Genomic DNA, 18399 nt, shown 5'->3' with positions numbered 1-18399 from the left:
AACTCCAATTTAATGTCATTTCCCCATTACTGGCAATTTTAATATGATTCAATAGAAAACTCTCTAAATATCACCAACAGTGGCCAAATTGAAATCAGATTAAAAAAAAAAAAATCGCCGAATTTGTCTCCAAGTTGGCGACAAAACTCGACCAAAAAACTGGCGATATATTGCCAAGTTTTTAAATTGGCGATATATTACCAAGTTCCGCCAAATTATAACACCACTTGAATTTACATCGAAATTAACAATGATTTCCCTCCAAAAAGGGGCAAAAGACCCCCTTAGGAACATCCGAATGCAACCAAAAGGGAAGGTGCACAACTAGACCCCACTAGAAGTCCACGTACCAAATTCTTTCTACGACATACGTTTATGAGTTATGTGAGATACATACGCACATACATACGTACATACAGACGTTACAAGAAAACTCATTGTAATTAACTCTGGAATCGTGAAAATGGATATTTCGCGTGTCTATACGTGCTTATTCACTTATACATGTGTGGTCCAGTCGGAAAAAAATTCAGCACTCATTCGGGGGTGAGTAAAATGGAAATTAAGGTCGATTTTTAAGTGAAATTTTTTTTTCGCGATTACAATACTTCCTTTTTTGTAAAAGGAAGTAAAAAGAGACATGGTCATTAAATTTTGAAAAAGTACGTGGAAAAACTATTATTTACGCATCTATTCCTTTTTAACAAGTTTAAATATTTTTTCCTTCCAAAAATCAAAAATTTCATGTGTTCTAAAGAAAAAAACTTCTGAAAAAAATTCCCCCCAAAAATTTTTATGGCGCATTTTACGCCATAATCCCCCCCTCTGGGCACCCCTGATTGAGCTGAAACTTGGGTTTTTTCAAAGTAAGTCAATTTTCAGTGGCCTTTTCATCTATGTCCAACACCATGAGGTTTTTTATTTTTAATATTTAAAATTTGAATTTTTTTCAGAAATTCCATAAGTTTTTATATTGTTCCTACATGTATAAGTATTGAGAAAAAAAAGGCTCAGTTCATCCATTTTAACTCTGAAAAATATGAACCTTTTTTTGGTAAATTTCGTGCAAATTCCATGTCCGACACTGGAATTGCCCATATGCTTGTTTTAATGTCATTAGAAGTACCAGAAACAGGAGTAACATGACCAATGTACTTTGACCCAGGTTCAGAAACTAAAACAACTTGCTCTTCTGCTATTGTCCTTCTAAATATTGCTTTTCCTTCGTTAATTTGAATTGAAGTTCTGTCTTTTCGACCGTCCAAGTATGTTCCATATTCTCCTGATGAAAGGAGCTCATCATCTTTCCTTTTCAAGTCAATGCAGTTTTTATTTCTTTCTCTTATTTTACTACGATCGACTACTTTAGAAGGATCTTCTTTCGTATTTATTCCTATATCTTTTAAAGCAGCATTTATGAGAATTGACGCTGATCTATCGGACATACCAGTTCTGTTTCAAGCCTGTGCTAGATTTGCGAAGTTGAAGAGGAATCTTGATTTATAATTTTGCTTTTCTTTTTAAGATGTTTATAGTCAAAAACCGTATCTTTATTTTCATGTGAAGAACTTGAAGAATTCAAAATATGTTCCATATTAGGAGAAAGTCTACAACCTGCGCTTTCCACAATATCTTGCAGTTGAGCATTTTTAGCTCTTTCTGCTGCTTTTTCTTTCCGCTTCAATCTCTTTTCAATCATTTTGCTTGCTTTAATATCAACATTTCCAATTACCATTCTACGAAATGTTTTTTGATCAGTTAAAAATGCTCTTTCAGCTACAGGCACTTTAAATTTACAGTTACAGATTAAAAAGTCCTTGCCTTTACGTGGTGAAATATCAGATTTTCTTCACCTAATTTTCTAAAAGACACAGTATTTTTTGAAACGTTTACTACACCTACTCTTTTTAAATGTCTCTTAATGTTATGGTATTTCACATGATATTTTCTTACCTCATTAATTTATTTGTTGATCCGTTACAGTAGGAAGAGAACTTTTCCCCATAAGCATTTAAGGGCTTCCATTAAATGGGAACACACATCAGCAAAAGAAGGTTCCTTTCTATTTCTTTTTAAAAATTCCTGAGGCATAAGTAATGTCTTATAACATCTGCATACATAGGTAAAATATCTTTGAAGATTTTTGGAGCTCCAAACACTCCACTCGAGTTTTATGCATTTTGAAATGCCCTAAGGAACGTGTAATAACTTGAAGTACTCACTAAACATGAACGCGTGTCTATATGTTCTTAGGCACTTATCCATGTGTGGTCGAGTCGAAAAAAGAACTTACAATTCATTCGGGGGTGAGCAAAATGGAAATTCAGGTCGATAATGAGTGAAAATTTTTTTGTGAATACAACTCTTCCTTTTTTGTAAAAAGAAGTAAAAATGATAACAAATTCTTTCAGTTGATACTAGCTATAACTTAAAAAAAAAACTTTTAAATCCATAAGTAATAATTGCTCTTGGACTAACCACCACATTAAGGAAATAAAAACTAAAACTGTGCCAGTTTGAAAGCACTTGGTATTCATTTTCAATAGTTAAGTCATTTGTTTTCAATTGAAGTGTCCAAAATCATCCACATCTGGCTTTTACATGCTGAATGCTTTGTACTTTTTTCATATTTTTGTGTGTCTTTGATGCCAAGTGTCACGCGAAATATTAGCGTTTTGCTGTAAATCTGCAGCATTATTTTAACATCTGCTTTCGGCTTTCAATATTTCTTATATTTTCAGTAGTACTACACACAAGATGAAGTATTTTGAGCAAAAATACAAACATATTTTTCTGACCAAAAAATGCTTGATGTGTGTATAATGCATGATAGTAAACAGAGTATTATCCACGAATTATGTGAGCAAAAACAACTGTTTCAGAAAATAATTCCGATTTAGATTATAATAGACTGAAATAAAGTTAAAATAAACAATAAATTCACAGCAAAAAAAAAAAAAAACTGAAAAAAAGATGATTTTAGGCGTTGGCGGATTTTAGGTCGGTGAATTTGTAGTGCTCCACTGCACCTGCTTAATTCTAATTCAAAATGTAAAAGCACTATTAAAAACTTGAATTTTAATAAAAGATTATAAATTGCATGGCTAACTTAATGTTTATCTGGCTGGAAAAGAAGAGGTAGAATTATCTTAAAACACATGTCAACTGGACAAAGAAACACTTCCCTTGTTATGAAGCATAAAGAAGGAAGGATGATAGCCAGTATTCTTCAATGGCAACTATTGTAAACAGCCCCCCATTACAGGGTTAAGGGAAGAAAGAGGGTAGTACCATCTCTTTGATCTTCCACTTTTGCCACATCTTGGCTAAAAGAGGGGGAAAATGACAGTCTCTGACGTCACCCTGGCAGCACTGACTTGCTTGTTTCCATAGCTCAATATTGATTTGCATCTTCAATTTTAATTTTTTGGCTTGCGCTATTTATTGCACAAACTCGCCGGGGCCGTGCCCTGAGTATGAAATTTCAGAGGAACTGGAGAATTTTTCATAATTCATCTAAATTCTTTTTCAAAATTGTTATAGTGCTTCTTATTCAATTCTTTGATTCTTACTTTTATGTGGTGTTATTATGTGGTTTCAGCTTGGAGAACCTATATCTTTCCCACTATACTTGTAATATATATTTTACAAATGTAATTTTTTATGATTTAAGTAGGGCAGTAGTACTTGAATAGTTTCTGTTTTAGATGATTTTTTTAAAGGAAGAAAAGTTGTTTCATAGTACATATAATAAATTTCCAAAATAGTACGGTAACTAGTGAAACGTCATGTTTCTATTTCGGAGAAAACGAATTTTTTCCTTTATTGTTGTACATTTATTCATATATTCTACAGATGCAAATGTTTTGAATTGTCGTCACTGATATTTGTTCGATTATTCGCGAGGGTGTTGTTATCAGAAATATCTGTTTGAAATTATAGTATGAGTTCTCAAAAATGTTTTATAGGATAAGAAATCTCTTAATACTGGAGGTAATATTGAAACATTATGTGGTTTAAGTTTCAAAGAATCAATATTTTCACATTTATAGTTGTTTTATGTATTTCACATATGTAAATATTTCATGAATTAATTTTGAGTAACTGTACTTGAAAAATGTTACGGGTAAAATGTTAAGGTAAATGAACTGTTAAAAAACAAACAAAAAATCATTCGATAATAAACTTCAATGAAACTTTATGCAGTGTCAGTTTCGGAAAATACATATTTTTGCATCTAGAGTTGCGCACATATTCTACAAATGCAAATATTTCAGTATACTGTATACTCTCGCTACAACACGATTCGACTTACGCGAAAGGGCTATAATGCGCATTTTTCACAAGTAATGAATTTTAGAGCTAATGCGAATCCCTGTCTACCGACAACACGATTTTTTTTGGAAGGAAGTATCAGCTTTGTTTTTGGCTACTAAAAATTGATTTCGTTAAATGTTATTATTCTCTTTAGCATCAGACAGAGAAAGTTCTCAAACCAAACTAGTCTATGCATCCCGTTGTTAGTGCATCAAATAACCACTCAGCATCTTTGATCATTTTTTTTTTGTTCTAATTATTAAAGTTGATGAAATATAATAACACCTTTTATAGCGTTGTTTCAACTAAAGTTTGAAGATGGGAAGAAAAAGAAAGTTTCTGCCGAAAAAAAAAAGAAGCTAAGATTCTTGATATGCTTGAACAACTACAAAAGGTCGACGGTAGCACGACAATAAGTATGAGTGAATACCTACCATTAAAAGCCAAAACAAAAAGATATCCGTAAAAGTTCAGAACTTAGTTTCAACGTTGAAGCTTGCAGAGTAGTGTCTAAGCAAAGCAAATATGTAAGATAGGTAGGGAGATATTGACCATCATTCACTTATTATTGAATTTACAAATACAAATGTGACAACGAGCAACAGGCTCTGGGCCCAGCTAAGCTGTTTTAGTCAATTTATTAGTGCCCAATGAAGATGAATGGCCCTCTTAAGGGTATCTACCCCTTTGCTCATTTCAACCTATTCGATGTAGGAAGGAAATGTTCTTGAGTTTGTGGAATTTTCTGTCACTTTTTTAAGTTTTAGAGTGTTTATACATTTCTGAAAAGACCTAAGTTAGCAAAAATGCCTGTATCCTTGGCACCCAGGTTCAATAACACTCCTTTATATCCCTGTGTATATGTACATGTATTTTTTTCCCTTTTAATCAGTTGCTAATTTTTGTTATTCTTTAATTGCTTTAAAATATTTCAAATTGATCATAATTTCATTCTTATTCTTTAATAATGTGCTTCCTTTTCAGCTGCCCACCACGAACATTCCTACCAGCTCTTTGTAGGATATTTTTGGATGAATGTGCTCCTGATAATGTTCTAGAAGTTACAGCTCGTGCAATAACATACTATTTAGATGTTTCAGCTGAATGTACCCGTCGCATTGTAGCTGTAGATGGAGCTATTAAAGCAATTTGTGGTCGTTTAGTTGTTGCTGATGTCTCCTCGAGAGCAAGCAAAGATCTTGCTGAACAGTGCATAAAGGTACTATTTCTGATTCTTATGTTATAAATTCAAAAGACTATTATGGTGTATATCATGATTTGCAGGAACTTGAGCATTGTAACTGATTAGATTAGGTAAAAAAGCATTTTCAGTGAGTGTACAATTGGGACGAAATTTTATGTTTGAAAAATTGTATTAAATTTGAGAAGTTATTTTTTTTTAATTTAAATTTTTTAAACAGCTTGTGAGTGTTTTGAGATATATAAAAAATCTCCTTACATTTCTATGAAAGCAGTATTGATATTTTGTCTGCATTCTTGTGAAAAGTGGGGGGGGGGGGGGGGGACGGTGGAAGAAATCAAACAAAATGAGAATCCATTGTAAAGTAAGAAATAACAATGTCAAAAGTTTTTTATATGGGTTTGATACATACAATTATTACGATGATGTAATAGAATTATAAAATAATTTGATTGTATTATTTATTGCGGAAATTCTTTTAAATTAATCATTTTGTAGAACCGTAATGATTGTATTTAATCACGATCTAATAAATTCGCCACTAAAAAAAAGAAAAAAGTAATTTTAAAATTTTTGCAGCAATGTTTCTGCGAAATGAACCAAATGTAACACAATGAAGTTGCTGTTGAGCATAATTAGCATTATTATGTTGCTATTAATTTTTAAAAAAAGGTTGTTTTTTTCGTTGTTAAAATATTTTATTTGATTATTTCAGATAGGGCATAGATCCCAGTAAATGTAACTTTTAGGTTCAATAAAAAGTGTTTATTTCATTCATAAATGAACTAAGTTCTACAAGAATTTTTATGAGCAATCTAGCCTTACATAGGATCATTACCTCACCTTAAATTACGTTTCATTTCGTCACTGAAATTAATTAAAATTCAAAAAAAAAAAAAGTACTTACACCCTTTCTGTGATCAACTACCTGAAAGCTAGTTTAGAGTGATGAAAATGTAAATCAAGTAAAATAGATTTATTTTACATGGATTTATGATAGTTAAAAATAGTATAATAACAAAGTGTCGAAAAGGTTTAGTGAAGTCAGTATGCCTAAAATCATTATTTTAAGAAAATACTTCTTGTACTTTCTTCTTTCTCTTGTCTTGTTTTTGTGAAATAATCAAGTCTGGTGTAAAAAATATAATTAAAAAAAAGAACTGACAAACTGAGGAAAAAAGCAAATGTTTCACATGTGTATAAAACTATTAATATTCACCAAATACATCCTCCACATGGAAATCTCTTTTTTCTTTTCTTCTCTTTTCTAGTTTTGTGGACCAAGTTCAATGTACAAAATTAATATGATTATGTTCAAAATTACACTGAATTATCATTTCGATATCGATTATTTTCTCTTACATTATGAAAATTATTCCTTTGTAGTCAATATTGGTATACGGTAGTTCAGTTGACAAGCGCTACTTTACAAACAGGAAAGTATGCCCCTGAAAGCAATCTATAAAATAGCTGGCTTAAAACCTTCCTTTGGTATTCTATTGAATATTTAAACATGAATATTGAGAGTCAGGGCCGCTTTTTTGGGTGGGGACATTGGACCTATAGTACCGGGGCCCAGAGCTTTGGGTCAATGAACTGTTTTTAAAATAATAAATAATGTTAAAAATTTCATCATAAAAAATTAAGCTTTTTTCCAAAACAAAAAAAAAAATCTCTCATTACATTACCAATTTTTGATATGTAAAAAAAATTGCTCATTTAAACCTGAATGAAATACAAAGAGATTATATGCATATGTTTTTCGTGATTATTAATTTATATTTACTCTAGAAACTTGTTAATTCCTCTTGGTGCTTGATTATCTAAATCAAATATAATATGTATGTGTGGCAATAATTTCAACACTTAATTCATTGATATTTCGACTTATATTACGCATGCCGGTACCATTGCTTTGCTTTAATTTTTATACATGCGGAACTTTTTATTTCAAAATTAGGACTTTTTCCCTTGATCCATCCGACTTCGCCATACTGAAAATTCATAGTACTGTCAGCCTCGTTAGACCCCACAAGAACAAAAGCTGGGGGCAAGCCGGAAAAGAGGGAGAAAAATTCCCCCAAAAGCAATTCCCTTACAGTTTTAATGATGTATTCAGTGCCACGATCCCTTCCCACTTGGTAGTCACCTCCGATTAAGGAATTTATTTAAAACATAGTTGCTGTGCCAGGTGCAGATGTCGAATTCGTGCGGCTCTTTCCATTGCTCAATGAAGCTCGCTACATTTGGCTGCTTTACTTTAAGTTTTGGCAGACTTTAAGAACTTATATTTCGATAATTTGGATACAAGGGCTCATAATTTATGCGTCTATAAACATGTTTTACGATGCTCTTTTAAATGGTACTGATTTTTAAGTTTTGAAACTTTCACTAACTTAAAATCTTTTAACATTATTCAGTCTTTTCTATTATTATATTTTGCAGTTTTAACATTATAATCACATATGTGTGGTTATGGGAAATTGTAATAATTATTTTTATGCTAGTGTTTTAACTTATCAAAATACAAACACAAACAAAACTGCTGTCTCTGGATGTGATAACAGGAATATATTGCATGTACTTACTGCTAAACAAACCGTAGGTATGTTTTTTAAAAATAATTTTTACATGCAATATTTGTCTGCTCTGCAAAATAACTAGATCTCCACTAAACCACTGTAGATGGTTCTCAAAGCCTTGTTTAACAATTTCAATCCTGCATTAAACTTAAATTTTTCTTTTTTGTTCTCAAAATTTGTTGACACTGTTGTCCTAGTTTATAAATTTCATTAAAATTTACTTTCTGTATTTTCCCATTTGTTCCTGGGATATTCAGGAAGCATGTTCAAAGAGACGATAATACATAAACTATGAAAATAATATGATTTTCCAAGACTACAAAGAAATCACTTTAGTTGAAGAAAAAATAGGGTGCTTTAAAAGTGCCTTATTTTGATTTCCATTTTGGAGTGGGAACCCTGATATGGTTTACTTATCAAATGTATGGAATGGTTCTGTAATGCCTGGTAATAAATACTGTGTTTTAAAAGTTTATCTGTTCATAAGTATTTTAACTATTTATTTTGCATATTACATTGCTTATATCTGTTAGGTTTTGGAGCTTATTTGTACTAGGGAAGCTGGTGCTGTTTTTGACGCTAGTGGCCTGAACTGCGTTTTGTCATTTATACGGGACATAGGATCTTTAGTCCATAAAGATACCTTACATTCTGCTATGGCTGTAGTTTCTCGACTATGTGGAAAAATGGAACCTCATGATACTAGTTTAGCCAACTGTGTTGAAGCTTTGTCAGTGTTACTTAAGCATGATGATACTCATGTGAGTCTAATCATATTTTCTTGAATAATTTTTTAATAGTTGCTTAATGTTTTTAATGTAGAAATATTATCAGATTACAAAATAAGACACATCTGATGTCAGAAGAGTTATGATTCTGGAAAAATTAGACAGAAGTTCATTTTGGGAGAATGTAATTTGAAAGATAAATAAAACAACCTATAATACTAAATTTCAATACTTCTTTATAATGGGTATTTGTATCAAAAGGTTTATTTTTAAAAATCTTATTCAAATACTTGAGTGAAATTTTTTTTTATTGACCTGAGATATTATCCTTTTGCTCTGTATATCATATATGTGCCTTTAAACTACGTAATCTACTTCTCTTATTCAAATCAGTTAACAAGTTTTAAAATTTAACGTGTATTCTTGGTTATGAAAAGTAGAAAAATTATTGTGAATCTTTTGAATATATTACACAAAAACAGTAAAATTATATTTTGTTACATGTTCATGGTTTTGTTTCATATTCTAGGTTTCTGATGGAGCTTTGAGATGCTTTGCTTCATTAGCTGACAGATTCACTCGTCGAGGAATTGATCCAGCGCCCTTAGCTGAACATGGCCTTGTAAATAGATTATTAGTGAAACTAAATAGTGTAACATTACTGTGCCCAGTGAACAATACATCTTCATCCCCTGGGTCACCGGAAGTTAAAACATCTTCTAGCATATCAACTACAATTAGCTTACTGTCCACTTTATTTCGAGGTTCTCCCAGCATAACTTATGTAAGCAAATTTTAGAATATTTTATGTATTGATTTACATTCTAAGTGATAAATGATTTATTTTTTTCAATATGTAATGACTTTGTGACAATCACACCAGTTTTTACTGTCAGATTTTTTTTTTTTTTTTTTTGAAATTGTTAACAATAAAAAAAAAAAGACAGGAGAAAGTTGTGAAAATCATAGCAAATCTTTTAATAATGTATTATATGTTTAAAAAAAGGTAAAATTGCATTTTAGGTGTTCAGTAAAATTTTATTCAGTTGATCAATGGAAGTCAGATATGTGTTTGAAATTTATGTTGCTGTTTTTGTGAAAACCTTCTTTTATGTTATAAATAAAGTGATTCAGTTTTTGTGAAAAGAGATAAGAAATAATATAATATTTTATGCACTGCTGAAATTATTGTTCTTTAGATTTCATATTTCTGGGATACAGTTATCAAACCTGCCTTGTTACAGATATGGTTTATGAAAAGTTTGAGTAAAAGCTATTGTATTTGTAACATGTCTGTACCTCAAAGGTTAACCTATGAGTAGCAAATATTTAAATTTTTCAAGATCTGATTTCTAGCTTTTTTTTTTAATATAATTTTACTTTCACCAGCCTAAACTTCAATAGCTAGCACAATAATGCTACACATTTTCCACAATATTTATCTTAAATTAGCTTTGTATATTCTTTCAAAAATGACTGTTGTTAGGAATACTCCCAATAAGTGTTTCATATTTTTAACTAATTACTATTGTGACATTGTGCTACTTTTTTGTAGGTAACATTCATTAAATGGGGTATTTTTATTTAGCTTTTTCTTTAAGTTTAAAATTCTCTTCTAGAAGTGCATGGTGACATAATCTGGTTTTAAAAGTAATGTTCATTAATGACTTTCTGTGAGTTGTCTAACCCTCCTGGATAACCTCAGGCATGAGATTCTTCGTTGTATCTGTTTTCCCACTTTTTTGTCATTTTTCTCTTTTTCCCCAAATTTTGTTTACTTAATTTCTGCAACTCATTTCCTTTTTATGGTAAACAAAAGAGTGTAAAATGGTTAATTAATTCCCATAAGGAGACTGTTGTTGAAAGAAAGTTTTCAACGTACAGGTTTGAGACAAAGCATGAAAAAAAAGGACACATGTTCTGGTGATGCCATCAAAGATGATTGCTTTTGTTTATTTCTTTTTTTCTCTTCATATTTAGTTCACGTAATCTCTATTTTTAATTTGTTTCTTCTCCTGCGATTTTTGATCAAAAATAGCATAAAAAGAGACTTTTAAGATTTTCTCTCTTCCTTTTCTATTTACAACATGTGTGTATTGAAACATGCAATCTTATTGCATTCATCGCAGAATTTAAAATTTATGCCTTCATGCCTTCAGAGTGCTTAGCAGTTGTCTTCAAAGTTTAGACAAATATTTTTGAATGTTATTTTCCTTCAAACGCGATTTAAAAAATTTTCTTTTTCGTGGAAGCAAAATAAAAGTCCTATTTACTACAGTAAATGAACCAATGAAAGTCAAATACGTTTTAAATCAAAGTAAACTTTAAATCTGGTTATGATTTAAAAAGGTTTTTGAAATTTAGATCATTTAGTGGAATAAAAAAAATATTCTGAGGTGGAAAATCTGCTCCACCATTGATGTAATTGACATTCTTGAAATAAAAAAAAGCCTATTTTTTCGTCACACTACACAAATGAAACGTTTTCAGCAATGAAATTTACTTTCTTTCAATAAACACCTACATGATATGTTCTCCCACATCATTTCAGTAAATATTTTTTGAAGAATTAAAATAAAAATAGAGGATAGATAATTACAAAAAGCGATATCTTTCACCAATTACAGAAACAACTAAGTATAGTACTAAAACTGTTGGAACTTGATTGGGAATTCGGTCTCCCATAAAAATGTCAAACAGATTAAAAAAGATGCAGCTGAAGTCATTTTCTATGAATTTCCTCTTTTTCCCTTTTTGGAATCTCATTCCAGTAACTTGGAAAAGTTAGAGAAATTTTTCAGCCGCCTAAAAACGAAAAAATGTAGGGGTAGTTTATAATTTCTGAAAAAAAAAAGAAATATTTCATTCATGAGGAAAGGATACTTTTTTTTTTTCAAGTTAAAACAACAAAGATAAAATGTTGCCTTTTTTTTGTTTTAAACTCGAGTAGTGTTCTTGTATTTGTTTCAGGCAAACAATATCAATTTTTTTTATCATTTAATATTTTTTTACTTGAAAAATATGTATTGAAATTGGATATTGAAATTGTTCTTTTTCTTCCTTTCCTGGTTCTTTATTTGTGTACAAGAAATTGGGAGTGCATGTTTAAATAGAAATGTCATGTTTTTGTATGATATCTTTGTATGTACATTTGCATTTTTATTTTATTGAAAAAAATGTTTTTCTTCACTTTCTATTAAGCTATGATCTGCCTTCATTGATTTTACAGTTGAACTCGCTCATAACGAGTGCAAAAGGACCGTGATATTTGCCCATTATAACCAAGTGCTGGTAAAAAAGTTCGTGAAAAAAATTAAAAATTCACACATACAGTGGAACCTTGTTAAATCGCCCCCCCCCCTCCTCCCCTCCCGACAAATTGCCACCCTCCTAATTTGCCAAGAAAGGTGGTGAAAAAAGCATTCTGTACAGGAGGGCAACACAAATTTCTCCTTTATACCACCACCCTGCTGTCTACCAACCGCCACTGATTTTCGATGTAAACTGCATATGCAATGTGTTAATGTTGTTTAAACTGCCAGCTTGAAAGAGTATGTCAAACAACTGAAGTTTGGAAGTAAGCCATTTATCAAAGTAAACGTCCATTACGAGGCATAGAGAGAAAACGTGAATAGTGACTCACAGCTGCCACTAAGCCCCTTACAAATACACTTAGATTAGCCACCAGGTACACAAGGTGAAAGTGTTCAGCTTTATCTCTTTTTCTGTTTAATCCGTCCCCAAGGATAATTGTTTCCAACCTCTCCACGAATTTTCAACTTGATCTTATCGGCTCTCCCACCCATTTCAACCTTTTCGCTTTGACATTTCGCTACTCAGCAATGAATGCATTCTTTCTTTACCTCCTTTTCTGTCCAGGTCGGATGGGCAGAAGTTGACACTTAACCTGTAATAGACATAGTATGCAGATTTCAAGGAATGATGGTTTGTAACATAATTCTGTAATCTCATGTTCTTCTGCCTCGTTCTACAAAGATGGCGAAAGCAATCTTAAACATGAAAGAAAAATTCTTTAAATTTGAGTGCTTCAGATTGAAAATCAATCCTCAAGTCATTATTTTATTGCTAATAACTTTTCAAATTCTGAGGGGTAGCTACAGAGCCGTTGATGACACCTTGCAGGAAAATCAATTGCAATTTTTTTTAAAACTTCATTTGGAAAGGAAAATACATGCTTCCAAATGTATTTTCATGAAAGCATGCATTTGTGCCGGATTAGAAAAAATTCGTTAAACCGCTACCCTCTATTTCCGCCAACTTTGGGCTGTCACTAAGGTTGACGGTTTAGCAAGGTTCGACTGTATTTACCTGCATTTCTTTTTCTTTACAGTGCCTTAGAAGTTAACTAATTTGCTTTGAACTGTCTTATTGTCTCTTTCTTGTGTGTTTTTATTTCTTGATTAACACTTATGATCCAAAAAGGATGGTCATTTGCACCTTGGCTTCGAAAACAGGTCGAAATTTTTCTGTATGTCAAAAGCCATTTACTTTGTTGAGACTTGTCCAGCTTCCAATGCTTCGCTCTTATAGTTAATCTTTCATTATTTTTTTCAGCATTTGCTTGAATTAGTGCTTCAATACCCTTGGAAGTATACTTCAGAAGTGATAACATGGGCTTGAACAATTATCTAAATTTCAAATGCTTATCTTCTATCATAAATTAAAAAAAGATGACAGTCATCATTTGTTCTCATGATTTATGACTCATCATTACTTTCCAGTTGACTTCAGAATGTTGTAAGAAATTTTCTAAGAAAAAAAAAAGCTGAGGTAGAAAGCATTTGAAATTTTATGAATAACAAAAATATTACTCGCTTTAAGCGTGGTTTGCTTGTTAAAAGTGTATTATGAGCCCATAGATTTAACATTGTACTAACCAAATGTTTCTGATTGCCTTGCCAAATCCGGGTTCTCGTTAAATAAGGGCTAAAATGTTCTTCCTTTTTGTCTTATTTTTTTGAAGTTTGCACAGGAAAAATGGCTATTAGAAAACACATAATGCTGATGCTTTTTTTAAATATGCATTTCAGGATCTTCATAGGTCAGATCTTCCAAGTGCCATAGAATCAGCTGTTCAGGGTGATGAAAGGTATTCTCAAATGTTTCAAACTTTCTATATTTATTTAATTGATATGGGATGTGTAAAAGAAAAGTAAAGGGAAATTAATTGTAATGGCACAAATTTTTGAAATATTAGTTATGTGTTTCAAGTTTAGCCTTTATCTGTTATATATATATATATATATATATATATATATATATATATATATATATATATATATAAACTGTGTTGCACAGTCTACCTCGAAAAAGAAAAATTGTGTCAAGTGACACATGTTCAGCAATCAGGTGAAAGAAAAAGTTTAAAATTTCCCATCAATGTAGAAAAGAGTAATTTTATGACTAAATGATTTAAATTTAGACCTTTGGGTCTATTTAAAATTTCAAAACTTCAGGCAACTTTTTATGTTAACCAGCATCAGATGCAATCTTTCCACAGTGACAGCAGTATGTACAGTTAATTCCAGATTATCTGAGAGTCAATTAACAATATTCAACATACATTTTTGTAGCAAAAAGCAAATACCAATGGCTGTTTTTTTTTCCCTCAAAAAATTGTAAATTTAAGAGAAAGTTTTTTTAAGGGTCAGGCAGGCTGGATACTTGACATTTTTGATTTTACTGAAATTTTCAGGATATGTCCCTTATAAACACACGTCCTAATAAACACGTGTTTTTTTATTTCTGCAAAAAAAAAAATTTTTTTTGAAGTTTTTGGAGGATTAAGTTGAACTTTAGGATTAAGTTTGTGTTTTTTCAAGAAAAACTTACCAATTTACCTAGGCCAATACTTTTTACTTAAAGAGTGAACCGTAGCACTATCCATTATTTAGTGTTCTACTATGTCCTCAATATTTATTAGTACATAATTAGTTGTGGTTGACTCCTTTTGCAAAGGTTAGGGGTCACTCAAAGTTGTACGAATTTTTTTTTTCTGCAACTTTGACCGTTGAAATCCTCTTGCGCCAACAGTGAGCCACAGTAGTACAGTTTCAGTAAATACATACTATAGAGTAGTATCCAAAAAAGAAAGATTTGTGTGACTGACATTTGGCACATTGAAATATTTGACTCTGAAATTGCAGAAATCAAAAAATTACATGACTTTCAAGGTCAGAAATTGCTTGCGCGAAGAGTTAGCATGTTGGCCCTCAGAAAAAGACCAACTAATGTGGAATGGTCAGTCTGGGAGAAATGAGCAGTGGAAACTGAATATTTATTCAAAACAAATGTATTTGTGTAAATAGGAAAAGACAATCAAACATTTATAAAATGAAATCTCCATTAAACAAATTAAACATTCTCCCCCCCCCCCCCCCCAACATACATCACCAAGAAATATCACATATTCTTTTTCTCTAAATATCAGTTCTAAAACGTCCTTAATAAATAGACCCTAAACAGAATGCCACCTTGTTGGTACAGTCCAGGAAAAATTAATGAAAAAGTTCATACCACTGGGAGTCCACACACAAGCACTTGGCACACAAAAACATGAAGGCTACATCCACCTGTAAGATGTACTGTTGAGTTGAAAAAACACGTCCACTCGTGGCAGTGGCGTAGCCAGGATTCTGATTCGGGGGGGGGGGGGGGGGGGTGGGGGCAGGCGATTTTATCAATGTACTACAAAATTAAATATTTTTCATTAAATCGCGAATAAAGTTATTAAAAATAGACTTCATCATGCATTATGCGCATTATAGATTATTACTAATAATTCATTAAAAATCAATAAAAATTAATTGCACCCATATTTGTGGTGCTGGATATTTTCGATGATAAATAACATCAAGATTAATGTAAAGTATGTGGTTTCACATACACAGGTAGTGCAATGATACTATATATATATATATATATATGTGTGTGTGTGTGTGTTCCATAAAATTGTTTAAAATCATTTTCATCATGCATTAAATAAAAACTATATTCATGAGTATGTACCCTTGATCAATTGAAACAAGATTCGGATCAAAATTAAATAGTTTAGTTTACTAAGGAAATATCGAGAAGGCTTCATTCAGCAGTTCATTTTTTTTTTTAATAATTATTCTTAGAATCCTGTAAGAGATCTAAAGAAAACTTTAGATTTGATATCTAAATTGAAATCTAAAGAAACTAATCTTTTTAATTATCTGATTAGTTAGAAGAGAGCTGACGAAGAAGGAAGCTACGTAAAATAATATTTGTTTAAAAACTAAAATAAACAGAACAGGGGCTATTATGTACCATTAATTACTTCGCTGTTAGTGTAGAATTGGTAAAATATATTTAGAAGAATTTTATGATGCTTAAGAAAAATATTTAGACGTATTTAAATAAAATTTAGGGAAAAGAAACTCACATTAAACTGAATTATAAATATTATGTAATACGTTAATGAATTCTTTTGTTCGTCACTAGATTGTTTTATCTGAAGTTTTCTCACTCCACTTCCCCAGTAAAAAAAAAATAACTGTTTGATCAAATGTGCAGCTCTATTCATTTTTATTTGAACTGTCGTATGGTTTGTAAAAAAAAAAAATGTGTTTGTTTTTAAATCTGAAAGGTAATTCAATTATTGAATAGTAAAGCTAACTAGAATTATTAGCTAAACCTAATTTTCATTTTTAGTACGTTAAACTATTGTATGGCTTCACATCTGCCAGAAAAAAAATTTTGTGTCAATCAACCAATTTTTTTTACTTATTCTATTTTTTTTTTAGTTTATATAAATTTTGAATAATGCGGTATCGGCAGTAGCAAAATTAGTTACTTGTTAAAACGATACTTAAAAAAAAAAAAAAAAAAAGTCATTTCGTCGACTATTTGCAAATAAGGAGTACAAAAATTGTGAACTTAGAGGGACAAAACCAAACTCTCATTCTTAAGAATGAAATATCATAAAATAATTAAATTCAAAATAAATAAATAAATAAAAAGCTAAATAATTATTAACAGTCGTTTTTTTTTTTAAATTAAAGAATCTTTTTCCTTATCTTCAAGCATAACTACAAAATGTTTTATTCGTGACAATCTTGATGGGATATGCATTTTTCAATGTAAAAGTAGCTAAAACAATAAATCTCCTCTCGAAATTTAACATATGATTTCTTTCTTGAAACCAAATCCCCCCCCAACCCCTTCTTTTTTAAGAATAACAGCAATAAATATGAAATAAAAAGTTAGCAGTTCATAAAATATTGCAGGATAATTTACCTCATTTATTTGCAGAATCCATCAAAAATTTCTCTTTGTGCACACTTTGTCCTTCTGAACTGAAAGAGAACTTGAACGTACAGCGGAATCAAAAATAAAACTTGTGTTTGAGTAGAGAACCGAAAACGGACTGATTCTTATCCCACTGCATCCAAATAAATTTCTGCCTTCCGTTATTATAAAGTGATTAAACTAATGTTTTCTGAAAAACGATCCCTCTCCACTGGATACTTTTTGTAGATGCTTCAGGACAAAAAGACCGAGCCAAGAAGGAACAATTTGGAAGTTTTATTAGGCATCAATCTTCAAGGGAAAGTGTCAATGGATTTCTGTGACAAGTTGTTGTCGATTTGGGTAATTTGCGCTTTCATAAGAGCCGAAAGCACTTCCATGGCAGGGGCAGGGTCCGTATTGTGGTCTGGTGATTAGTACAATCTGTTTTGTATTGTCCAGCTCGAGGACAGAGTGCGGGTGGCGCAGACAATCTATCTGACAGATAACTGGGCAGTAAAACTGGGCCAATATCAATCTAGATGCCGTCATTCCTGGAGCATACATTGCATAAAGGGCCCGGTTGTTTACAATAGAAGACTGAAGAATCCGCTTTAGGGCCTTTCTACACTGGACTGGTAGTACGCAGTACGCCAGGCTAGACCGATTAAGAATCCCCATCATTAGACAGAGGGGGTCAACGAGTCATCCGACAAGATCCAGTACGGATAGCTCAGGCGCCTTGAAGCGCTGATATCAAAGGCGTAACACTTTAAATTTTGTCGGGAGGGAGGACTTTAGGTGGGGATAATTGCCTCCTCTCTCCTTGACTTACAGAAACATAATGTACTTTGTTCGTGTCTGGTATTAGTTTTCTTTTTTTTTTTTGCATCCTCCCCCCCCCCCCCCCGTCTACACCACTGCTGTCATACAAAGAATTTTTTTTAAACCAACTTTTTCACCACGAAAAAGTTGGTTAAAAAATCATTTTTACATGAAATATTACTATGTCGATAACGAAAATTTCGGGGGGGGGGGGGCGGTGGGCCCCCCTGGCTACGCCACTGACTCGTGGACATGTTTTTTAGACCATACCCTGTCAATGATCACTCCGTTTCAGGCACACCCATGCCACAGCAGAGAACTCTTCACCGTATGCAGCACAGGAAATTATTTACCTGGTTTCCAACCAAAACAGGAAAACATTCAGTATTAGTGGACACAGTCTATGAGAGAACACCTCACCTTAGTAGGGGACACACAGTTTATGAGAGGATGCCTCACCCCGCACAGAATC

At 31.9% G+C, this 18399-nt stretch overlaps 1 protein-coding gene across 2 annotated transcripts in view; it reads left to right on the top strand.

The window, feature by feature from the left end:
- Window positions 1–18399, top strand: part of LOC129231334 (E3 ubiquitin-protein ligase HECTD1-like) — a gene marked incomplete at its 3' end in the record, with an annotated part of 223648 nt that overhangs the window by 35318 nt on the left and 169931 nt on the right. For both annotated transcript variants that reach the window (XM_054865623.1, XM_054865622.1), the window contains 4 exon segments: window positions 5302–5536; window positions 8634–8861; window positions 9358–9612; window positions 13880–13938. In XM_054865623.1, coding sequence (XP_054721598.1) covers window positions 5302–5536; window positions 8634–8861; window positions 9358–9612; window positions 13880–13938 — 777 coding nt within the window.

The sequence above is a fragment of the Uloborus diversus genome, chromosome 10 (genome assembly GCF_026930045.1).
Source record: "Uloborus diversus isolate 005 chromosome 10, Udiv.v.3.1, whole genome shotgun sequence".
Classification (NCBI taxonomy): Eukaryota; Metazoa; Arthropoda; class Arachnida; order Araneae; family Uloboridae; genus Uloborus; species Uloborus diversus.
This window is presented reverse-complemented; position numbering and strand designations above follow the sequence as displayed.